This window comes from Dendrobates tinctorius, unplaced genomic scaffold (assembly GCF_039654945.1).
Source record: "Dendrobates tinctorius isolate UK_male_01 unplaced genomic scaffold, ASM3965494v1 ptg000158l, whole genome shotgun sequence".
Lineage (NCBI taxonomy): Eukaryota > Metazoa > Chordata > Amphibia > Anura > Dendrobatidae > Dendrobates > Dendrobates tinctorius.
The window spans coordinates 11886047-11911737 of record NW_027361825.1 but is presented as its reverse complement, the minus strand read 5'-3'; the positions used below and the strand labels follow the sequence as shown (position 1 = coordinate 11911737).

The 25691-nt window shown below is 47.0% G+C and overlaps 1 protein-coding gene across 1 annotated transcript; it reads left to right on the top strand.

The window, feature by feature from the left end:
• Positions 1-48: 48 nt before the first annotated feature.
• On the top strand, positions 49-25302 carry TCF19 (transcription factor 19). The gene is made up of 3 exons (XM_073548950.1): positions 49-760; positions 4961-5540; positions 21751-25302. Exons 1-3 carry the CDS (start codon positions 469-471, stop codon positions 21971-21973), a joined length of 1095 nt encoding a protein of 364 aa, XP_073405051.1. The 5' UTR covers positions 49-468; the 3' UTR covers positions 21974-25302.
• Positions 25303-25691: the final 389 nt, after the last annotated feature.

The following is a 25691-nucleotide window of genomic DNA, read 5'->3' as shown; positions in this document are numbered from 1 at the left end:
CCAATCCCTGATGAGAGGGGCGGGGTTTCTTGACGAGTCCGAAAGTGTTCCGCCAATGAGAAAGGGCGGGCGTGTCCCACGCTGGAAACACGCGCCAAATTTCAAAGGCGCGCTTCCTTCCTCTGACTTTCCCGCCGTTATTCCCGGCGGCGATGGCGGCGGGGACGGCGGTTCCGTGAGCTCCGTGACGTCACAGTCCGGGATTCCCTCTCGCTCTCGCCAGTGTCCTCCCTCCTTCCCCCACTGCTGGCCGCAAGCTGAGGAGCTGGATTCCTGGAGAGAGAGAGGTTATAAGTACAGCAGCTGACGTCAGCTGTAGTGGAGGCCACGCCCATTCTGTATCTTTTGGGGTTCTTTTAAAGGGGTAGAGGATATGATGCTGTTTTAAAGGGATAAATTGACTTTGGGGACTTCTTAAAGGCAGCAGTTTTAGTCGGTTATGATTTTGGTGAAAGGTCATCGCCATTGATGATTAAGACTGTCACCGTGACAACCGCCATGGTGGGGTCAGATGTGTCGCGGGTGCAGCCCTGTTTCCAGCTGCTTCGCATGGGCTCCGACCAAGAAGTGGTCCCGTCCTCCTCACAGGACCTGTACACCTTCCTGCCTGACTCCTCCCGCTGCACCTATCGGCTCGGGGCGCGGCCGGACCTGTGTGACGTCCCCCTGCCCGGGAAACCCGGCGTCCAGGCGGAACTCCACGCGGAGCGAGAACCCAGCGGGGACTGGCGGGTGAAGCTGGAGAGCTGCTCCAACTGCGGTGATTATCTCCGTGTCTCGTCTCGTCCTTCTCTTTTTTAGGCTTTGTCTGTGTAGATGGCGCCCCGCTGACGTGTTTCGAGACGTCCGATCCGAAACTACTTGCGGTGACCTGGAGAGAACCGACGTCAAGATCCTCACCGTGAAGTGTGACATCGTACATGGCTGCCGGCCATCAGGTCATGGCGTAGCTAAACGGTGCCCCGGTCCACCATGGATTGTGACGGCAGCTGTAGAAATATGGCTGCTTGCGGTAAAACCACACACGGCCTGGTAGAGGTGGGACATTCGAGTCTCTGGGCTTGGTCAGTAATCTGTGGACGGGAGCCCTGACAACCGCCTCCTACCACTGTCATTGGTCAGTTCTTTTGGTGTGACATCGCACAAAGCCGGCCAATTAAAAGAAGAGCCACTGATGCCAGGAAGAAGGAGGCGGTTCTCAGGGGTCCCGTCCAGCAGCCATAGATTACTGACTTGGGCACCGATTCACACTGTGATCCATGTGCCAACTCCAGATCTGATCTCACAGGTTTGCATGAGACAGTAAGTTCGGGTCGAGAGACCCACAGTCAGTCCTAAGGCCGCGGTCACACGCTCAGTATTTGGTCAGTATTTTACATCAGTACTTGTAAGCCAAAACCAGGAGTGGGTGATAAATCCAGAAGTGGTGACGGGTTTCTTTTACACTTTTCCTCTGATTGTTCCACTCCTGGTTTTGCTTTACAAATACTGATGTAAAATACTGAACGTGTGAACATGGCCTACGCCAACTCTCCATGTATTATATTGTGTCCTACATGCCTGTGTCATGGGATATAGCATCACTTAGGTGAGGGCCCGACCTCTGAGCCGCTCTGCCCCTTTCTAATTTTTCCTTGCACGGTGGCACTCGATTAAAACTATATAAGGCTATGTGCACACTCTGCGTTTTTTGCTGCGGATCCGCTACGGATTTGGCCTCTGCGGATCCACAGCAGTTCCGCAGACAGTGTACAGTACAATGTAAGTCTATGTGACTTACAATCCGCAGTGCACATGCGTTTTTTTCACTGTTGAAAAGCGGTTTTAAATCCGCAGTTAGAGTTGACATGTCAATTCTTTCTACGGATTCCGCTGCGGTTTGCCACCTATTCCATTGTCCAGGTGTCAAACTGCTGGCCAATCCGCAGGTAACACTGCAGGTCAATTTACCCGCGGATCCACACGGAAAAATCCGCTGATGAATCTGCAGCGTGTGCACATAGCCTAAGGACTGACTGTGAAAGGGCCCGGGACACTGAAGGTACTGACGATAGAGATAGTTACAACAGTGTGTATGTGTGTGTGTGTGTGTGTGTGTGTATATATATATATGCGCATGCATACAGTGCTGTGCAAATTAATTGGGACAAAGCATTTTTTTTAAGTAAAATCGTAAGTTGGTTACCAGTCAGTGATTCAAACCAGCTTTAACTGCTTTGAACAGGTGTGAGTGCCTGTTCAAAGTAGTTAAAACTGGTTTGAATCACTGACTAGTAACCAACTTACTGATTTTACTTAAAACAAAAAAAAAAAATGCTTTGTCCCAATTATTTGGCACAGCACTGTATAAATACTGGTGTAACTATCACATATGGATAGCCCTTTATTTTGTGATCTGCACAGATGGTTATTGTCATACAGTGCTCGTGAACACAAACACTTGTGCAGTATACTGTTTCTTAAAATTTAGTCCTTCAGATAATAACACTTAGCTCGTCACCTAGGAGGCCGACAACTGCTGCTTTTCTATTGAGCTTGTAAGCGCTGTTTTGAAGCTTGTCTGGATCGCTGTGATTGTACTCCGGAGTAACTTGTAATCCCTGCCAGCTTCAGTGCAGCGCTTAAAAGCTACAGAGCTGCAGCAGTGGTAGGTTTCCTAGGTGATGAAGTGTAAAGAAAAGTGTTAATATCTCAAGAATGGCTAAAAGATTTCTTAAACGGTAAACTGCAAAAGTGCTTGGTGTTCCAAACATCAACGATGATGAGAAAAGACCTTTTAGAGAGTTATACATTTATGGGTGCTACCGCTTTTACAGCAGAGATAACCGACCCGTCTGCTATAGTTGTATCCTATGTGGTTCCTCTGTTTGTAGCAGGAATGTTATGGCACGTCTTCATTTTTCTATAAATGTATAGAAACTGATATCCAAAGGAGTCGGGGTCCTTACTGGATAGGTAAGGTGATTGCTTGGTCTGACCGCTGGGACCCCCACTCACCCTAAGGAAGGGTCTCTGAAATGCCCCATCGGAAGAAGAGAATGCTTCTCCTCGTTCCTCTGCTCCATTCATTGTCTATGGGACTGCCAGAGAGTGGCGAGTGCTGCACTGTCAGCAGCTGTCCAATAGAGAATGAATCTGTGTCACCACTCTACTCCAACAGGGCATTTCAGTGTCTTTCTCGGGATCCCTGGGGGTCCCAATTATTGTACCACACCAATATGCAAGTTAAGGTTTTAAAATGACTTCTATTCTTAAAGGGTTTATCCAGTGCTGCTTACTTCCACATCAGGAAGTAAGCGGCTGCGATAACGTTGCGGTTTCCTTCCAAGGCGCATGCACGATCGGTGGGTGTTGTGCCCATGTCCAATGAAGCGACTTCTCTTGAGGTTTCTGTAGGTTCATAATGTATTGCCACTAAAGTTGTTGCATTTGCTCTTTAATCTTTTGCTGTCCTTGCACCTTCCTCCCATTATTCCCCTGCGCTCTCGTGCACGTAAAAGGGTTTGACCAAGTAGGGAAAACTATGGATTCCTTCATGCAAAAAAAAATAGCACCACACCTGTCTGTAGGCTGTTTATGGTGCTGCTTCTTAGCCTAACTCCGCACCCAATATGAATGGGGCTATGTGCACACGTAGATTTTCGTCCTGCGGATTCTTCCGCGCAGATTTTAAGAAATCCGCAAGTCAAATGACCTGCATTTTTCCTGCGGATTTCTTCCTTGTTTTATTGCGGTTTTTCCACTGCGGTTTTCCCCCTTCGGATTTGGAGAATGGAGCAGGTGGAAAACCGCACAAAAGTGACATGCTGCTTTTTTTTGGACCGCGCGGAAAAACCGCAGTGTGTACACAGCGGGTTTTTTTTGTTTTTTTTTCCCATTTACATTGTACTGTAAATCACAGTGCGGATTCGCAGAAAATCTGCATCGTGTGCGCATAGCCTTACAATAGCAAGCACAACTCGTGACAATTTTTGGAGAAAGCAGCCGTGTTGTGAATTCGCTTTCTGGCCTCCCTCTGGTTATTACTGAAGATAGTGGAGCTGGTCAGATCGACAGAGGGGTTGCAAGTTCTCTTTCTGGGCTACCTCTGGTGGTTACTAGAGGTAATGGAGCTGATCTGATTGACAGAGGCTTGCCACCTGATAATCATGATGACGATTGGAGATCTGGGGTTTCAGATTGTGATTTAAGACAGCCGACTCCCTCTATTCCTGCTGGTGATTTTCTTCCTGTTTCTCCTGAGGTCTGATTTCTCCAGCTCTGTCCCTGCATGTTCAGCTTAGTGGTTTATTTGCTATTCTGTTTGCATTTGATCTGGTTTTGTGCGGGTCAGCCTGCTCCGGCTGGGGCTGTGCTGAATCACCACCCATATATTACTGCTTGTGTCAGTTTGTTCTGTCCCCTGTTATATTGGTCTCTTTGCTTTGCTTTCAGAATATACCAGAGTGCTGATATAGTGGGGGGGCGAAGTCGTGCGACTTCAGTGTTTTTTGCATCAGACGTGTTGGACATTTTGCAGGGTTTTTTGTGTGATTGCAGGCAGTGTCTTTCCTGTCTAGTCAGTGTGGGTCCCATCATTTGCTCAGTCTATTTTCCTGCCTGCGTTTGTGTTTTCATCTTGTCTCACCGACAATATATGTTGGGGGCTATCTATTCCTTTGGGGGTGTGCTCTGGGGCAGTTTAGATTTCCCCTTTCTTGCTTTAGGCTTAGTTAGCTCTCCGGCTGTGCCGAGGCGTCTAGGATCATCGTAGGTATGCTCCACGGATACTGCTAGTTGTGTGGATAGGATCAGGGGGTCTGCAATCCGCTTAGGTACCAACCTCTCTGGTTTTCTGTGGCTTAGCCTGGACCTGCTCTCCTCCTCGGTGACCCATTCATAACAGCCGTGGTTTCCTAATCCTGGACAACCCCTGTCGGACACATTGTATATTGACGCTCCCTTTTATATTTTATCCTAGGTATTTACATCAATGAGGTTCAGCTTCAGTGTCGTCAGAGGATAGAGCTGTGTGACGGAGACCTTCTCCGCTTCCAAGAGTGTCCTCCTTCGTTATCGCCTCCTTCTGCATCCCCCGACACATACTTCCTGTTCCAGCGGGTTCGCGTGCGTCCTTTGGACTTCTGCGCCATCACATCACCACGTGCCCAGGCCACCCCTTCCACTGGTTTCACCCCCGTACTAGGAACGCGACGGCTCGGAGGGGAACGTGGGGTCTCTCCTCATTACACAACTGGAGCCACGGTCATCCTCAACTCCATTGGTAGCATCAGCAAGATGAAGCGTGAGAGGATGCACAATGGCGGACTGATAGGAGGGACAGTAGAGCTGACCAAGCCACCGACTCCAGATTTACCACTGCCATCTCGTACTGGTCTGGAAAGAAGGAGAAGTCGCAGGAAAGCGCAACACAAGGTCCTCTGTGAACTGGAGGAAGATGAGGAGGAGCGGCAGGTGGAAGATGAAGATGGAAAGAGGAAGAAAAAAAGAAGGCGGAAGGAAGACGAAAAAAGGACGGCACAACAAGTGCAAATGGGAAGGTGAGGACAGGGCTGTTTTTAACAAAAAGTAGTAGGGTTTTTTTTTTTCTTAAACAAACTTGTACTTTACTCCCCCCTTCTCAGGTCCGGTGCTCAGTCTCGGCCACTGCTCATAGTGTCTGTTATTGTCTGCAGCGCTGACGTCACAACGACAGCACTGCGGCTCTGAAAGGCTTGTGCTGTGAACTTGAGCACAGCCTTTGAGCTCACAGATTGTCTGCAGCGTTGAGGTCACGTCAACAGCGCTGCAAACAATTTGTGAGGTCAAAGGCTGTGTTCAAGTTCACAGCACAAGCCGTTCAGAGCCGCAGTGCTGTCGTTGTGACGTCAGCGCTGCAGACAATAAGACACCCGGAGCAGCGATGGAGACTCGGTGCTGGACCCAGAAAGGGTGAGATCTCACAGCCATATACAACCCCTGGCAAAAATTATGGAATCACCGGCCTTAGATGTTCATTCAGTTGTTTAATTTTGTAGAAAAAAAGCATATCAGACATGGCACAAAACTAAAGTCATTTCAAAAGGCAACTTTCTGGCTTTAAGAAACACTAAATGAAATCATGAACAAAAAATGTGGTAGTCAGTAATAGTTACTTTTTTTCCTACGCCTCATTGGGGGACACAGAGACAGTGGGTGTTATGCTGCTGGCCACTAGGAGGACACTAAGTAAACCAGAAAAAACAGGCCTCCTGCGTCTGGTACCCCTGAGTGGGCTGCATCCCTGTCACGGTCATGGGGTCTCTGACCCAGGCTATATTCTCCCTCCGAGGGGACTGTCTCTGGAAAAGCGGACCCATGGCGCGTCCCCCAGTCGCGTTCGCACCTCAGCATCACCGACTCCTGTCGCTCGCGCGCCCTCTCCTGAGGTTCACAGCATGACTGAGTTCGTACTTGTCGCGTCAGCCCCTCAGAATCCCTCATCTCATCAAAAGTCGCTTGATTCTCTTATAGAATCAGTCAGCAGGATTCTGAAGTTAGATGAGGAAAGTATTCAGGGCTGTGGAGTCGGTAAGCCAAACTTGCGACTCCGACTCCTCAATTTCCCTTACACCGACTCCACAACTCCGACTTTGACTCCCACATATATTGCTTATATTTAAGTGAAAAATTTATTGTAGTACAATGTGAACATCAGACATTTAATCATTTTTATGATACAATAAAGATATTTAGAACATAGTATATATTTATTGGAATACAACTTTACAACACAAACTAATTGTAAATATTTAATACACTATATAATATTGATTGCATATATACAGTACAGAGCAAAAGTTTGGACATACCTTCTCATTCAAAGAGTTTTCTTTATTTTCATGACTGAAAATTGTAGATTCACTCTGAAGGCATCAAAACAATGAATTAACACGTGGAATTATATAATTAACAAAAAAGTGTGAAACAACTGAAAATATGTCTTATATTCTAGGTTCTTCAAAGTAGCCACCTTTTGCTTTGATTACTGCTTTGCACACTCTTGGCATTCTCTTGATGAGCTTCAAGAGGTAGTCACCGGAAAAGGTCTTCCAACAGTCTTGAAGGAGTTCCCAGAGATGCATAGCACTTGTTGGCCCTTTTGCCTTCACTCTGCGGTCCAGCTCACCCCAAACCATCTCGATTGGGTTCAGGTCTGGTGACTGTGGAGGCCAGGTCATCTGGCGTAGTAGCACCCCATCACTCTCCTTGGTAAAAATGGCCCTTACACAGCCTGGAGGTGTGTTTGGGGTCATTGTCCTGTTGAAAAATAAATGATGGTCCAACTAAACGCAAACCGGATGGAATAGCATGCTGCTGCAAGATGCTGTGGTAGCCATGCTGGTTCAGTATGCCTTCAATTTTGAATAAATCCTCAACAATGTCACCAGCAAATCACCCCCACACCATCACACCACCTCCATGCTTCACGGTGGGAACCAGGCATGTAGAGTCCATCCGTTCACCTTTTCTGTGTCGCACAAAGACACGGTGGTTGGAACCAAAGATCTCAAATTTGGACTCATCAGACCAAAGCACAGATTTCCATTGGTCTAATGTCGATTCCTTGTGTTCTTTAGCTCAAACAAGCCTCTACTGCTTGTTGCCTGTCCTTAGCAGTGGTTTCCTAGCATCTATTTTACCATGAAGGCCTGCTGCACAAATCTCCTCTTAACAGCTGTTGTAGAGATGTGTCTGCTGCTAGAACTCTGTGTGGCATTGACCTGGTCTCTAATGTGAGCTGCTGTTAACCTGCAATTTCTGAGGCTGGTGACTCGGATGAACTTATCCTCCGCAGCAGAGGTGACTCTGGGTCTTCCTTTCCTGGGCCGGTCCTCATGTGAGCCAGTTTCTTTGTAGCGCTTGATGGTTTTTGCCACTGCACTTGGGGACACTTTCAAAGTTTTCCCAATTTTTCAGACTGACTGACTTTCATTTCTTAAAGTAATGATGGCCACTCATTTTTCTTTACTTGGCTGCCTTTTTCTTGCCAAAATACAAATTCTAACAGTCTATTCAGTAGGACTATCAGCTGTGTATCCACCAGACTTCTGCACAACACAACTGATGGTCCCAACCCCATTTATAAGGCAAGAAATCCCACTTATTAAACCTGACAGAGCACACCTGTGAAGTGAAAACCATTTCTGGTGACTACCTCTTGAAGCTCATCAAGAGAATGCCAAGAGTGTGCAAAGCAGTAATCAAAGCAAAAGGTGGCTACTTTGAAGAACCTAGAATATAAGACATATTTTCAGTTGTTTCACACTTTTGTGAATTATATAATTCCACATGTGTTAACTCATAGTTTTGATGCCCTCAGAGTGAATCTACAATTTTCATAGTCATGAGACTTTCAGAGACCTTCACCCGGGATGGACCACCGTGCTGAGGACCGATCTACCAAAGGCTAGGTCAGATGAGCATGATAAATCAAGCCTATAGTGGTTATAAAAGGTAGAGGGCGTTGACCAAGTTGCAGCCTTGCATATAGACTCGATTGCGACGTCTCCCCTTTCTGCCCATGAGGAAGCCATAGCTCTGGCGGAATGTGCCCTGATACCCTCCGGAGGATCTTCATTGCTCACGGAGTATGCCAGACCGATCGCGTCTCTGATCCACCGAGACAGGGTACCCCTTGTGACTTCATACCCCTTCTTTTGGCCCTGGAAGGAAATAAATAGAGCCCTACGCTTCCTCCAGCTGCTAGACCTCTCGATGTATTGTAATACTGCTCTTCTAATGTCTAGTGTATGGAATTTTTCTTCCTCTGGAGTAGAAGGGTTACTAAAAAATGAAGGGAGGTGGATCTCTTGCGACCTATGAAACGTCCCTGCTACTTTTGGTAGGTATGAGGGGTCTGGTTTTAATATTAGCTGATCCTGGAATGTTAGCAGGAAAGGGGGTTCTATAGATAATGCTTGTATGTCGCAAACTCTTCTGGCTGAAGTTAGTGCAATTAGTAGTACTGTCTTGAGAGAGAGACTCAATATCCCTTAAGCACCTAACGGTTCAAAGGGGGGACGTGTTAGGGCATCTAGTACCAAGTTCAAGTCCCAAGGAGGAACTCTGGGTATGTGTACCAGTTTGCTCCTCTCACAGGCAGAGATGAATCTGGCTATCCATCTATTGCCTGCCACGTTATAACTATAGAGGGCCCCTAGAGCAGACACCTGGACTTTTAGTGTGTTAACAGATAGTCATAAATCTTTCCCTTTTTGTAGAAACTCTATGATCGATGTTATCGGGATTTCTCTAGAGTCGGGAGCTGTGTGAAACTCTAGGAACTTCCTCCTTACCCTGGTGTAAATTTTTGTAGTAGCCAATTTTCGACTCTGCAGGAGAGTATTGACTAACCCTTCCGTGAATCCCCTTGCTCTAAACATTTCCCTTTCAAGTTCCAAGCTGTCAAGTGGAGATTGTCCACTTGAGGATGGAAGAATGGTCCCTGAGAGAGGAGCTTGGGGGTTGAAGGAAGCACCCAAGGGTCTGTCACTGACATTGCTTGCTGGCATGAAAACCATGGCCTCCTGGGCCAGAATGGTGCTATTAAGATTATTCGTGCCTTCTCTGCCCTGATCTTCCTGATGACCTGCGGTAGTAGTATGATTGGGGGAAATACATACGCTAGCTTGAAGTGCCAAGGGGCTTGGAGGGCATCCAGAATTTCCGGACGGTCTGTCACGTTCAAAGAGGCGAACCTTTGCACCTGCCTGTTTTCCCTGGTGGCAAAGAGATCTATTTTGGGGAAGACCCCATAGTGACATAATGCGTGTGAATATTTGCCGGCTCAGGCACCACTCTCCTTGCCGTAGTGTATGGTGGCTTAGAAAGTCTGCTTCCGAATTGTCTCTTCCTCTTATGTGGAGGGCTGAGAGAGGCAAAAATTGTTTTTCGGCTAAGGACAAGGTCTTTCTTGCGGAAGACATTAAGGCGACTGATCGAGTCCTGCCTTGCCTGTTCAGATATGCGACCACTATGGTGTTGTCTGAAAGTATTCTCACATGTTCCCCTTGTAACTGCAGAAGAAAATGATATAATGCATGACTAACCGCATTTAGTTCTTTTAAGTTTGAAGAATCCTGATCCTCGCTTATATCCCACAGGCCTTGGGAGAAGGCGCCTCCCATATGAGCCCCCCATCCTGCGGTGCTGGCGTCGGTAGTAATTATACAGGAAGGCGTTATCACCCATGGTACTCCTCCTGATTATCATCCTCTAGCCACCACACTAGGGAAGTTAGGACCGTCTGGGATAAGGTAATTTTCTTTGTCAAATGCCCTCGGTCATGGGTTTCCTCTAAGAGAATTTGATGTTGTAGCTCCCTCATGTGGAGCTGGGTCCACTGAACTGCCGGGATCCAGGAAGTAAGGGACCCCAGGAGAGACATTGCATCTCTCAAGGACATGCACGGTCTGTCTATTGCTAACCTGACCTTCATTTTAATTGTTGCAATCTTTACCTGTGGCAGTAGGCATTTTTGGTTTATGGAGTCTAGTTGGAGACCCAGGAAGGACTGGACGTATTGTGGCTAGATTCTGGACTTCTTGAAGCTTATTATCCAACCTAGAGCCTGTAGAGACAAGAATGCGTCAGCAACTCGTCTGTTACATTGTCAAGTTGAGTTCCCTATTATTAAAAAGTCATCCAGATAGGGTATTATCAATGTGTCCTTCTGGCGTAAGAAGGCCATCACTTCCAGCATCACCTTTGTAAAGACTCGTGGTGCGATGGAAAGGCTGAATGGCATGGCTGTGAACTGGAGATACTGTATGGTGCCATCGAGGGAGACCGCCACTCTGAGGTATTTCTGATATCTGTAATGGATGGGAAGATGATAATCATCTTTCAGATCCAAGCCTGCCATCATACAATTGGGGAAGAGGAGCTTAATTGTAGATCTAATAGATTCCATCTTAAATTTATGATTTATTATAAATGAATTTAGCTTCCTCAGGTTGATTATAGTCCTGAATGAGCCATCTGGTTTGGCACCAGAAAAAGAGGGGAGTAAAATCCTCTCCCTTCCTGTCCTTTAGGCACATGGACCAATCCTTTTTTTTTTTTTTTTGTCCAGCAGACTCAAAATCTCAGTCTCTAGGGCCTGCTGTTGGATTGGCGAGCTGAGAGATGTTATAACTGAGTTACAGGGAACGTGGTGGAAATCTATTTTTAACCCTTCTCTAACAATGCCCAGAACCCAAGGGCTGGCTGTGACTTTTTCTCATTCCTGAAGAAAAAATTTTAGTCTTCCTCCTACTGGATGGACTGGCTCCTTAGCTCCTGTCTCTGCGGAAGGAGGATCCTCTAAACATGGCACCTTTGCCCTTTTCTTCCTTTGTGGCCCAGCGATTTTGATTTTCCGCTGGCCTTCCTCTGCCAAATGGTCGTCTCCTAAACGCCCTCCTGTAAAATGGGAGAGAGGGGTTAGGGAAGCCTTTTTTCCTTTCCTTTGCCTTGGTAAGGATTTCATCTAAGGTTTTTCCGAACAAAAACACCCTCGCAAGGAATGGCACAAAGCTTTGCCTTGGATTGGGTGTCGCCTCTCCAGCTTTTAAGCCACAGGCTACGCCTGGCGTTATTAGGTAAGCCTGCTGTTCTGGCTGTCAGGCGTGATGAATCAGCAGAAGCATCCGCTATATACGCAGCCACGCATCAATGGAATAGCGGCTCGTAGTTTGTCTCTGGAGATTTTTTTGGGTCTATTTGCTGGTCTAGTTCATCAATCCAGACTAGCATAGAATGAGCTGTGCAAGTAATAGCTATTGCCGGTTTAAACGTGCCGGTAGCTACCTCCCATGCCCTTTTTAGTGAGGCATCAGCTTTTTGGTCAAGTGGGTCTTTTAGAACCCCTGCGTCCTCCACTGGTAAGGCTGATTGTTTTGAGGTGGAGGCGACTGCCGCGTCCACTTTCGGGACTTTAGACCATGTTGACAATTCCTCGTCGCTGAAGGGGTACCTTCTTTTTGAGGTTGAGGGGAGATAACCTCTCTGGTCCTGCTTCTCCCATTCCTTCTTAACCAGAGCTTTTATAGCTGTTATAACAGGAAAGGCTCTCCTCTTCCTATCTTTTAGTCCTGCAAACATAATTTCCAGGTCACCACCTGACAGCACGCTGTAGGACGTCCTTCTTATCCACTGTGGGACAGGAAACCACGAGAGTTCAAAAGGACCCTCCCCTCACCACCCTTCAGTGTTTTTTCCTGTCCCACTGCGGATGGGAACGACGAGAGATCCGACCGTTCTGAGCAGATGGTGAGGATCGGGGGGCCCAGCCTTTCCCTTCCCGCCTCAAGAAGTCTGCAGGCTGACACCCACCTGAGGGTCCCTCAGCAGACCCAGTGTAGCGCTGCTCCTGGGAATGGAGTCGCTTCCCTTGAGAGGGCTCTCGACTCCAGGTGTCGCCTCAGATGTCCCTCTGCCAGGCCGCCTCTACAGAGCCGCATCCTGTAAGCGGTCCCGGCACCAGATGACCGCAGGACATCTCCGCAGCCAGCGTGGCAGAAGACCCACAGCCAGGTGAAGCAGAGCCGGCGTGGGGTGGATCGCGCCTCTCCAGGCGACGGCACCGCAGGGCTTCCGGTCACGGGGTCCACGACGTCAGCTTCCGGGGGGAGGGCGGATTGCGACCCGAGCGGCCGCGTCACTTCCGGGGGACGGGCCCGGGCGACGGCAGTACTTCCGGGTAGCGGTTCTGTCACAGGATTTGAACTGAACCGCGCGCCCGGTGTGGGAAAGCCGACAGGCGACGTCCCCTCCAGGAGGATTCAGAGCAGGTCGGACATCGCCCGATTTAGCGGTGGAGAGCAGCCCCATACAGCCACTCCTGCAGAGATCAAAGATGGAGGATCAGGCGAAATCTGAGACGGGGCCAAAGGTTACTGCAGGACCCTAGGTAGGCAGATCCCATAGGACACATATTCTATGTATTCCAGGGGACCCCTGCAGAGAAGGAGTCTAAGAAGGAGAGAAAGTGCCAAAAAAACTAAGACACATGGCAGAAGCCCTTATGTGACGCATGCACCAGACGCATAGTGGGGGATGAGCAAGCCATTATGATGTCTAACATGAGATCCATTATAAGGGAGGAGGTACAGGCTTCAGTATCAGGCCTAAGATGCCCCCAGACTCCGCAGCCGATTCCCCAGGTATCCGGTAAAAGGCCAAGGGAGTCGGACTCCTCGTCGGAAGGTGACCCGTCCGAATCAGGGCTAGATGAGGAGGAGATGAGAGAACCTGCAGAAAAGGGGAAGAGATACCTCTTTTCATCAGGGGATACGGACGAACTGTTAGGTGCTGTAAGACACACTATGCAGGTCGAGGAACCCCCCAGAGACTCTCAGTACAGGACGAGATTTTTTGGCGGGACTGAGGTCGCAAACCTCGATGGTCTTCCCAGTAAATATGCATATACGAGCAATGATACTGGAGGAATGGGAAGAGGCAGAGAAGAGACTTACTGTCTCTAGAGACTTTAAACTGCAACTGCCATTTGACCCAGAGGAGGTCAAGGTCTGGGAGGAAATCCCAAAAATAGATATCCTGGTTGCAAAGGTGTCTAAAAAGATGGTAATTCCCTTTGAGGACTCCACCAATTTGAAGGAGCCCATGGACCGGAAGGCAGACGGCCTCTTAAAGAGAGCCTGGGAAAGTTCAGCCGCGGTCATACGGGCAAATATAGCAGCAACGTCTGTAGCGCGATCAATGCACCTCTGGATGGATGACTTAGAGGAGCACCTTACAGATAGAACCCCAAGGGAGACTATCCTAAAATCCCTTCCCTTGTTAAAGTTAGCCACTGGGTTTCTAGCTGACGCTTCAGCGGAAACAGTCAGATTTACGGCCAGGAATCAGTCCCTGACCAACGCGGCCAGGAGAGCCATTTGGCTAAAGAGCTGGTCGGGGAATGTTCAGTCCAAGAATAAGGTCTGCTCAATCCCCTTTTCAGGAGGCAAAATCTTCGGGCCGGTGCTCGATGATATTTTGGAGAAAGCCTCTGATGAGAAAAAAGGTTTCCCAGAAGAGAAACGCAAAAAATATCAGCCCTTTCGTAGACCCCGTTTTAACCAAAGGTCTGACTACAGAGGGAAGGGGAAAACTTGAAGATGGAGCTACCCCAAAGGGGGAGAGAGCAGGGGTAGGAATAACGACTCCATCTTCTCTGGGTCGAACTCCCGAAGGAAATGACTCCACCAGAGTAGGGGGACGATTGCTGGGGTTCCTAGAGGGATGGCACCTGGGTGCTACAGGTGATCTCACAGGGGTACAGGATAGAGTTCGACTCCCTCCCTCCAAGCCGATTTCTGATACCCAACTCTCACCTCCACTCTGCCTCCCCCATGTGGCTGGATATTCAGGACCTCCTAACAACGGCCGCAGTTATCCCAGTACCCACGCGAGAGGATGGCAGAGGAGCCTTTTCTCAATAAGAAAGCTGTCAGGAGAGTCCAGAACTATAATCAATCTCAAACCCCTAAACAGGTGGCTAAGATATAAAAGGTTCAAAATGGAATCAATAAAATTCACGATTCCTCTTCTAGGCAAGGGGGCGGTAATGTGTACTTTAGATTTAAAGAGTGCATATTACCATGTTCCCATCCACCCAGACAATCAGATATCTCAGGTTTTCAGTCAGGAAAGAGGGAAGAATCTATCATTTCCAGTTCCGCTGCCTCCCCTTCGGGCTAGCTTCAGCTCCAAGGGTCTTTACGAAGCTGATGGTAGAGGTAGTGGCCTACCTAAGAATCAGAAATATTATGGTGGTCCCTTACCTAGACTATTTCCTCATCTTAGCAGATTCAGTGGCCCGGCTCAGACTCGACTGTCAGTCTTTGATTTCCACGCTGCAGAGCTTGGGTTGGATTATAAACTGGCAAAAATCAGATCTAGTACCCAAGTCAAAAATAAAGTTCCTGGGAGTAATGCTGGACTCAGAGGAAAGAATGTCTTGCCTTCCAGAGGTAAAACAGACCAGCACGAGGGAAAGGATTCGCCAGTTTGCAAGACAACGAGTCTCTATCAGAGAGGCCATGAAGATTCTGGGCCTAATGACATCCTGTATTCCCTGTGTCAGGTGGAGCCAGTTCCACTCTCGAGATCTACAACGGGCAGTTCTGTCTTCCTGGGACAGAAGGCAGAGCTCGTTAGACAAGAAGATCCGATTGTCTCACCGAGTCAGGAATTCCCTGATGTGGTGGACCATTCCGAAGAATCTATGCACCGATGTCTCATGGATCCAGTTCCCAGAGGTCATAGTCACCACAGACGCAAGTCAGCAAGGTTGGGGCGGACACGTCCAGGGAAGATACTACCATGGAAGATGGGGTCGAGAGGACAGCAAGGAGTCCTCCAACTTCAGAGAGCTTCATGCGGTATGGAAGGTACTATCGTCTGCCCAGTCACTAGTGAGGAACAGGCACGTCAAGGTACTATCGGACAATACCACGACAGTAGCTTTCCTGCGTCACCAAGGCGGTCCAAGACACCAGGACTGCAGCGCCTAGCCGAACAGATCTTCAGATGGGCAGAAAAGAACACCCTCTCGATCTCAGCAGTGCACCTAGAGGGCGGAAAAAAACAGGTGGCAGACTTTCTCAGCAGAAGAAGAGTTGTCGCAACGGAATGGGAGCTGAACAGCGAGGTATTCAACAACCTATGCAGCCGCTGGGGAGCACCGGACATAGACCTGTTCGCAGTCAAGCAGAACACAAAGGTCAAGACCTTCTACTCTCTGAACCCTCTGGGGAACCCAGCAGGAATCGACGCTCTATCACAATCATGGAGCAGGGGCCTGTTATACGCCTTCCCACCTCTCGCTCTCATACTGCAAACTCTCAGGAAAATCAGCGAAGACAGAGCCAGAGTCATACTAATAGTGCCATTCTGGCCGAAGAGAAGTTGGTTCCCCTTGCTGGGGAAGATGGCAGAGGAAGAACCCATTCTTCTACCAGAAAGAAGGGACCTCCTCCACCAGGGTCCGGTTTGGCACCAGAAGCACTCCAATTGTCGGCCTGGATCCTGAGCGGCAGGTCTTAAAATCAAAGGGCCTCTCAGACGACGTCATCTCTACCTTGCAGGCGAGTAGGAAACCGGTAACCGCTGCAATATATAACAAGATCTGGAAAAGATTCTGCAGCTTCTGCAGCGAGACAACAGTTGAGACTGACCACCCCAATATCCCAAAAATCCTGGACTTCTTGCAGGCAGGGTTCAAAAAGGGTCTTAGTACAGATCGCAGCCCTTAGTGTGTTCTATGACTGTGCCCTGTCAGCACACCCTTGGGTAGCCCGGTTCTCCAGGGCAGTTCAGAGGCTGAAGCCCTTAATAAGGAAGTCGGTTCCCCCCTGGGATCTTAACCTAGTCCTCAATACACTATGTAAAAACCCATTCCAGCTAGTGGCAGACATAGGGATTGGTAACCTCTCGATCAGAACGGCATTTCTGGTAGCGATCACGTCGGCAAAGAAGCTAGGAGAACTTCAGGCCCTGTCTATCCAGGACCCTTATCTACAGGTGTTTAACGATTAATCTTAAGACTTGACCCGGCTTTCCTTCCAAACGTTGTCTCAGATTCAAACATGAATCAGGAGGTAGTGCTCCCTTCATTCTGTCAGTTCCCTAAGAATAGGAAAGAGAGCGCCTACCATAACCTAGACGTCAGGGAGTCAGTACTCCGGTACCTAGACACAACCAGGCCTTGGAGGAAAGATAATAATCTTCTCTTCATTCAATATAGTGGTCCGAATAAAGGGAGGAAGGTGTCTAAGTCCACAATTGCGAGATGGATTAAATCCACAATTAGTCTAGCCTATAGGACACAGGGGCAGAATTTTCCCCCCCCCCCCCCCCCCCCCGGGAACCTTAAAGCCCACTCAACTAGGGCCATGGCCACGTCATGGGCAGAGAAGGGGGGGAGCCTCGGCAGAGCAGATCTGCAGAGCCGCGTCCTGGTCCAGTCTCAGTACCTTCTCTAAACATAAATTAGATGTGGTATCCGCACAATTAGCATTCGGCAGAAAGGTACTCCATGCGGTAGTCCCACCCTAGGACCAGTCTCCTTTGGTACTACTCCAGCGTCCCGTCAGGTGGTGACCTGGAAAACGGTAATTAGACCTACCGGTAATTGTGTTTCCAGGAAGCCATCCTGACAGCACTATTAGTTCCCTCCCTAGAATACTCTTCCGTACTATTGTGATGTAACATGTGTATGTGGAAATTTTGTTAAATAAAAATATTCTTGCATCCATCCAGATGTGTTACTTTGAGAAAACACTGAAGGGTGGTGAGGGGAGGGTCCTTTTGAACTCTCGTGGTTTCCTGTCCCACTGTGGATAAGAAGGACGTCCTCCAGCGTGCTGTCAGGATGGCTTCCTGGAAACACAATTACCGGTAGGTCTAATTACCGTTTTCTTGTGTTTGCGGCTCCCTTGTCTCTGTGCACCCCATGGTGTTCCTCACGGATTTAACCAAGTTGTCCATGTTCTCTAAGGGGAAACACAAACACCCCTCCATATCTGAGGAAGATGATGTGGATGCATTGGAACTATCAGACTATTGCTTCGTCCTCATCAGAGTCTAAGCTAACCGCAGTTGGTTTGTTAGTCTTAGTACTTATGGGTATGCTGCTAGGCTGTGTTAGGGCCTGTAACTCTTCCCTTATTATGGCCCTTATGTCTGTGGCTGATGTTGATGCCTGTTTTGCTGTTTCAGTAATGCATTTTTTGCATAGCCTTTCTGTGTAAGAGTCCGGTAGGGGACGTGTAGAAAGGGCACATTCTTTATTTTTTGATTTTCTCTTTTTTTTCTTAGCCTGAGGTAGAGACGTAGCGAGGGAGAAAGAGAAAGGCAGACAGTTGTCCACTCACCAAAAAGCTGTAGGTACCGGATCAGGAGGCTGAGAAGGAGGCTTGTTGGCATGGCTTCTGTGGCTTCTATCCGAGGAACCTTGGCACGAGTGATCCTTGGATGTCGCTGTATCACCTGCTTGGGGATGCGTGTCTTGTCCTGGGGAAGACATGCTTGCACGCAGTAACCACATCCCCTGGGTTTTTTGTAAGCTCCTTCATTATGCCGGTACCTCCACCTCCAGGTGCGCCTGCTTGTCTTGGGGGCGGCTAATTAGTATGCGTCCGGCCTGGAATACAGCCGCCGGCCCGCTGTGTAAATTAACATCGTCCTTTTTTTTTTTTTTTTTTTTTTTTTTTTCCTTTTTCCCCATTAGGAGGGGGCGGGGAGCGCTCCTGCATGCCCACGTGTGGTCTCGCGATACTTCCCCGGAGCTGCGCGTGCGCCCTGTGCTGAGGAGCCTCCGGTAACCCGGAAGTTCCTCCTTACTCTTTCCTGTCGGCGCTGCATGTGTGTCCCCTCCTGGACACTGAAGCCTTTAGGAACGCTGGAGGCTACCACCATCTCCTCCGGTTCCATGCTCCCATACGGACCGGGATGGTTCCTCCCCAAATCCGGGTGGCGTGTAGCTCTGCAGGTGAACCCCGGTCGGCCTCACCCGGAACCGGCGTTTCTGCCCGCGCTGGTGCGGTATCAGTCAAGGAGGGAGCTGGATCACAGCACTCCGCCGTCGCTGCTCCTGGACCGGAACCCCCGCCGTTCCCGCAGACACTGCACAGGCGGTTCCTTGGCCCAGGTATGAGCTGTAGGAGAATCCTGCGGTTTCCCATAGGAACAGGAAACCAACTGAGGAGAGGCAGACCGCCCTCTTTTATCTCTGTAGGTTTCCTGTTCCTATGGGCGGATCCCTCTCTCCAAGTGGGTGCTGTCGTGGCGAAGAGTAAAAGGGATTTTTGTGTACTCACCGTAAAATCCTTTTCTCCGAGCCAGTCATTGGGGGACACAACACCCACCCTGTTTAGCCTATTGGCTCACTGTAGCATTCTTAGGCTTTGACTTGGTTATGGTTATTATTGACTGTTTATGCTCCTACTGCTTTTTTTCACCGAACTGGAGAAATCTCAGCCAGAGAGAGAGTGTATACTGCAGGGGAGGAGCTAACTTTTTTCGGGTTTACTTGGTGTCCTCCTAGTGGCGAGCAGCATAACACCCACTGTCTGTGTCCCCCAATGATTGGCTCAGAGAAAAGGATTTTATGGTGAGTACACAAGAATCCCCTTTTTTTTTTTTTTTTTTTTTTTTTTTTAACTAAGCATAGGGAAAAAATTATGGAGTCATTCAATTCTTAGGGGGAAAAAACTAAGTAATCGCCCTGTAAATTTTCTTTCCCAAAACTAACACCTGCATCAAATTAGATCTGCTCGTTAGTCTGCATATAAAAAGGAGTGATCACACCTTGGAGAGCTGTTGCACCAAGTGGACTGACATGAATCATGGCTCCAACACGAGAGATGACAATTGAAACAAAGGAGAGGATTATCAAACTCTTAAAAGAGGTTAAATCATCACGCAATGTTGCAAAAGATGTTGGTTGTTCAGTCAACTGTAAAATCTGGACCAAATACAAACATGGGAAGGTTGTTAAAAGCAAACATACTGGTAGACCAAGGAAGACATCAAGGCGTCAAGACCAGAAGCTTAAAGCAATGTGTCTCCAAAACAGGAAATGCACAACAAAACAAATGAGGAACGAATGGGAGGAAACTGGAATCAATGTCTGTGACTGAACTGTAAGAAACCGCCTAAAGGAAATTATATTTACATACAGAAAAGCTAAATGAAAGCCATCATTAACACCTACACAGAAAAAAAAAAGGTTACAATGGGCTAAGGAAAAGCATTCGTGGACTGTGGATGGATGACTGGGTGACAGTCATATTCTGTGATGAATTGTGAATCTGCATTGGGCAAGGTGATGATGCTGGAACTTTTGGTGCCGTTCCAATGAGATTTAAAAAGATGACTGAAGGGAACATGCAAATTTCCAGTCATTGATGATGATATGGGGCTGCATGTCAGGTAAAGGCACTGGAGAGATGGCTGTCATTACATCTTCAATAAATGCACACGTTTATGTTGATATTTTGGACACTTTTCTTATTTTATCAATTGAAAGGATGTTTGGGGATGATGAAATCATTTTTCAAGATAATGCATCCTGCCATAGAGCAAAAATTCCTTGAAAAAAGACACAAGGTCAATGTCACGGCCTGCAAATAGTCCGGATCTCAATCCAATTGAAAATCTTTGGTGAAAGTTGAAGAAAATGGTCCATGACAAGGCTCCAACCTGCAAAGCTGATCTGGCAACAGTAATCAGAGAAAGTTGGAGCCAGATTGATGAAGAGTACTGTTTGACACACATTAAGTCCATGCCTCAGAGACTGCAAGCTGTTATAAAAGCCAGAGGTGGTGCAGCAAAATACTAGTGATGTGTTGGAGTGGTTTTTTTTTTGTTTGTTTTTTTCAGGATTCCATCATTTTTTCCCTCAGAATTGAGTGATTCCATTTTCTCCCCTATGCTTGGTTAAAAAAAGTAACCATTATGTGACTACCACATTGTTTTGTTCTTGATTTTTCTTTTAGTGTTTCTTAAAGCCAGAAAGTTGCCATTTGGAATGACTTTAGATTTGTGCTAAGTCTGTGATTTTGCTTGTTTAATTTTGTAGAAAAACTGAATGAACATCCTCCAAGGCCAGTGTTTCCATAATTTTTGCCAGGGGTTGTATAATTTGACTGCCTGAGCTGCGTTTGTAATTCTTCCAGTACCTAGTAGAAACCATCAACAAGTTTGTCAGATCTCCTTTAAAGGGAATGTCACCCCCCTTTTTTTTTCGAATATGAGCTGCCGGCACCGCCATCAGGGGCTTATCTACAGCATTCTGTAATGCAGTAGATAAGCCCCCCCCCCCCCCCCCCCCCCCCGATGTAACCTGAAAGATAAGAAAAAGGAAAAAAAGAGATTATACTCACCCTGGTGTCCGGTCTGGCGCCTCCCATCTTCATATGATGCCGTCCTTCTTTCTTTCCTGTCGTGGCTCAACAGGGCAGAGCAGTGCGCCTGTGCAGGAGCCACGACAGGAAGGAAAGAGGACGGCATCGTATGAAGATGGGAGGCGCATCGGACCAAGACTGGCCCGCCCCCCCGGTGAGTATAATCTAACTCCTTTTTGTCTTCTTTCAGGTTCCATCAAGAGCAAAAAGGGTGACAGATTCCCTTTTAATGGAGTTTTTCCTAGATTTCTGTACAGTATATGGTGTAAAAACAACACATCCCAAAATGCATCAAGCCAGAGATTAATTCTGTTTGCTATTAGTTACGATTGTTAATATGTCCATGGGTCGGGCTCAGACAGGCACTGTAATAAAAGGGTCAGTCGTGCCAACAGTGCGGGGCACGAGCTGCCAGCCATTACTTGCACTATTTTCACCCGTGATCGTACATGTCAGTATTTTTAGGTCTGTGTGGACTAACACAGAGGCTACAATGAGTCTGTTGTGCAAATCTGGTCATATGAAACCGTAATGCTCCTCTTCTCCCATCTAATAAGGTAGTGGTTAAATGACTGGGTTATGCCGTCCCACATTGATTGGTGGGACCCCTACTGTTCCTGAAAATAAAGGGACCCCCTAAATTGATTTTCTCTGCACATCAGACATGGTGCCATTCAAGTGAAGCATGAGATTTACAGTGTTTGTAATCTGCTACAATATGATGGCGTAAAATGGTATAACCGTTGCAGATTGTGCTTTTTATTCATGCATACATGTATTTCACCTCCATCCCTTGAGGCCGTTCTTGCTCATTCCACTTGATTTCTTTTTGCAGGAAGCCTCGTGGTCGTCCAAGAAAGAACCCGACTGCTCCGACGGTCGTGTCCCAGACTATCTCCAGTGCAGAACCTTGCGCCTGGCGATCGTGCTGCCTCCCACAGGAAGACACTGTGAGCTGGGTGCAGTGCGACCACTGCGATTCCTGGTACCACGTCATGTGCATCGGACGCAGCCTGACCTCCCTGCAGGACACAGACTTCCACTGCGGCTGCACGTGACCTGACATCACTTCTTTCTTTTCTCACCTCTTCTTTTAACCAAGCATCCTTTTTAAAAAAAATTTATTTTAACACTTATTTCTCTGTAATCTGAGAGCTGCGGCCCCATCTTTCCCCCTGGGCTGTAGCACATTGCACGGTTGTGTGCATTATTCAAGGCATTATTCTATCATGTACAATAGGGACCTTATTGTACCCCATTCCTTTCATTATTTAACCCATTTTCCTGGTCACTTTTTATTTTCTTTTTTTTAGCTACAATTGACCATAATGAACCCACAAAACTTCTGATATCAGGCAGATCTTCACCAGAAATTCTAATGGTCATTTCTCTTTGCTAGATTGAAGCTGTCAGAAAAAAAAAAATATTTATATATTTTATCATTTATTAAAAAAGATTTTTGATGTTAAAGGGGGTTTGGGTTCCCTGGCGATAGGTTTTTATTTTTTAATTATTTAAATCAAACCAACCTTGCTTTACTCCCTTTCCCCAGGTCCAGTGACGAGTCTCCACCACTGTTCCCGGTGTCTATTGTCTGCAGTGCTGATGTCACACTTAAAGCACTGCAGACAGTCTCTGAGCTCAACGACTGCAAGAGTTGATGGCACTAACCGCTCAGAGTTGCTGAGCTGATTGACTGGCTGCAGCGCTGTCAACATGATGTCCATTATGGTTTTCAGCACCGACACCAGAAGCATCGGTGGAGACTCGTCGCTGGACCCAGGAGAGGGGTGAGTAAATCACAGTCTTGTTTGTTTGTGTTTTCTCAAACTATAGCTGGGGGACAAGGGTTTCAGAAAATAGGAAACCCTTTTATATGGTGACAGTGTGATGCTTTGTACAGGACTGGACACTAGGGGGCGCTGTGTATAAAAGCTGACACCAGTAAAATGTCTGCCCCTTCCTATAGCGATCGATCTGTTCACGAGAGAGCTTTATTCTGCGTCATGTTAATTTTTTTTTAACTTATGGGGTCTAATAGATCAACCAGGAGCCATTTTGCTCCATACAGAAGATATCTGGGTTTTGTCGGTCTGTGGGGTCTGACCTCTGCTAAACACAAGAGTCAGATTTCCTGCCTTGGATTTGCATATGGAAAATCTGCATATTAAAATAGCAACAAAGTGAATGATCTTTTAAGGAATCTGCTGTGTATATTGGTCGTTGCCACGTATTAAGCTGGGCTTAGGTGGCCACCAAGTTAATCGGTCCTTTCATGACCTTAGATGATGCGATCATTATGTGCACGCATATCGTTTTTCTCGCCAGTACGTCTTCTCTTTATTCAGGATGATGTTCTGTTCCCTAAAAATCACTGCACCCGATGAATAAGCATTCATTGAGGGTGACTGGCAGCCGGAAACGAGCATTAGTAACGCCTGTTCCCATAATTATCGGCCCAGATAAAACCAGCAAAAGTTCATTTTTGCAATATTTTCTCAAGGAAATTCTCCCTTTTTTGTGTGTATTTATCACCGTGGAAAAGATCACGGGTTTTAATCTAACAAGTAATTTTTATAAGGAGGGGTATAATAGCTTGAAATTATATTTTATTCTTCACTTCTGGATAACCTCGAGCACTAAACCAGTGGTGGCCAAATACTGATAAGGGAAGGTATTGCTTTTTGTGGGTGAATGGGCAGACGGGATCCCGGAAACTGTCCAGTCCTGCACTATATTCACTAGGACTCTCCTTTCGTAAAACTGTTAATGAGCGATGATATTTTTTATTTTAATTCCCCCACCCAAATAAGTTTTATAATGTGAGGCCCCAATATAGGAAGTTATCCTCTAGCCATGGGATTCCCAGTGATCCTTGAATATGGCTCTGCAGCTCCATATCCTGAATGGAGCAGCGGACGTGCCCATGCTCGACCTTCTCTACATTCATTATGGGACTGTCGGAGGAAGCGGAGTACAGTGCTCTGCTACTCCTCAGTCAACCGAGCCGAGTTCCAGGGCCCTGGTTTTCAGGATCGTGGGTTAAAGGTCCCAGCAATCAGTAAGTTGTACTCTTGGGACTAACCCTTTAACTTAGAACACATTATGAAAAATTAATAAGGTGAAGCGTCCTGATTGTGACTGCCTTGCATGTGAACAGGTCGCTTTTATATTTTATGAGCAGATCAGGAATCCTCCATGGAACAATTGCATAATAAACTCTTTAGTGTGGATTTGCTGCCGATTTAATTCTCAGTAATTTGGCAACAAATCTGCTTTAAAATATTTTCAGGCGTAATATTATGGCCAGTGTGAATCCAACCCTGCAGGCATCAGCAATAAACCTTTCCTTGCCATAGTGTTCACTAATGATATTCCAGCTGCCTGCAGCCACCACTAGGGGGAGCTCGCTATGTACAGTTATCCATACCAGTTTCCAGCAGATTTTGCACAACTCATAATTTTTCTCATATTTTCCACCACTCTTAATACTTTATTGAAAAATGGTCTGGAATTAGTGAGGAGTGTAAATAGATCTGCATGTTCCCCCCCCCATTGATTTCAAGGGGAGCACTTTTAATTTATATAATATAAATTCCTCCTAGTGTTAGGTGCAGACAGAACCACACCATGACTGTTCACACAACCATACCGTAGTGCACAATTTCACTTTTTTTTTTTTTTCTTTCTTTCTGGTCCATGTTACAGACTCTATTCTTGGCCAAATCGCGGTTCTACAGATGAGTAAATAATAATTTTTTCAATCTGCCCCTATTGGTACTGGATTAAAACAATTTCTGTTTTATTAAAAAAAAAAAAAATTACCTGGTGAGGAACCATAACTTGTTGCTGTTTCCCTCTCGTAGCTGGCAAGTGTTCCCTCAGCAGGAGAAGCATGTCACAGCCGCTATGGGCGCAGCAGGGTATCCTCTACTTCCTCGGGTGACTGTGCTTTTGTATTATTTTTGCACTTTTATAGTGATTTTTCTTGTGTGATTGTAATATAATATTGAATTATGGCAGTCAATTACCACAATGACTGTTCAAACCAACCATGGGAGCTCAGTGCACCTTTGGTGTAGCCACAAAGTTTAGTCCACCTTGTTTTCCAGCTATCTGCACCCTTCTTTGACAGCTCTGATTTTACAGGAAACAGTCAGGAAAGAAGGGAGAAGATAGGGTGGAATGTGCCCGAGCTTGGTTTGAACAGTCATCTTGTACTGACAGTCTCTAAAAGTCGGCATGCCAATGAACCGTCATCAATTTCTTCAAGTATTAGAAAGGTTGTCAACCTTTGGGGTAAATGTTCTTATTGCCTAAAGGGGTATTCTCATGTTGTTAAATTGCTTTAGTTAGTTAACATAAAAATAAGCAAGTTTGCAATTGATCTCCTGCTGTGAGCGTTTTTATCTTACACAGTGTACAGCTGGATTCTAAGGAGCTTGGCCACCAGAACCTGGCTGAATGTGCACAGAAGTTACATTCCAGGAGAGGCGTTAACTACTGACAGCCCAATCCAGGCTCTCCAGCCAACTGATTTTTATACAGCAGATAGCTGCTCATCTCGCTTCCTCTCTCATCATCAAACCTCTAAAATCACCAGCATCAGAAGTTTCCAGAGCAGATCTATGGCTCTCACTGTCTGGATCTGTGTGGTCAAAGACCCTGTTATTTCTATGTGTATATGCAGTGATAATGGTGCACACTTCAGAACAAAAATATTAGACCACTAATATGTAGTATTATTGCACCTGTGCAGTTGCCATTTTACTTGGG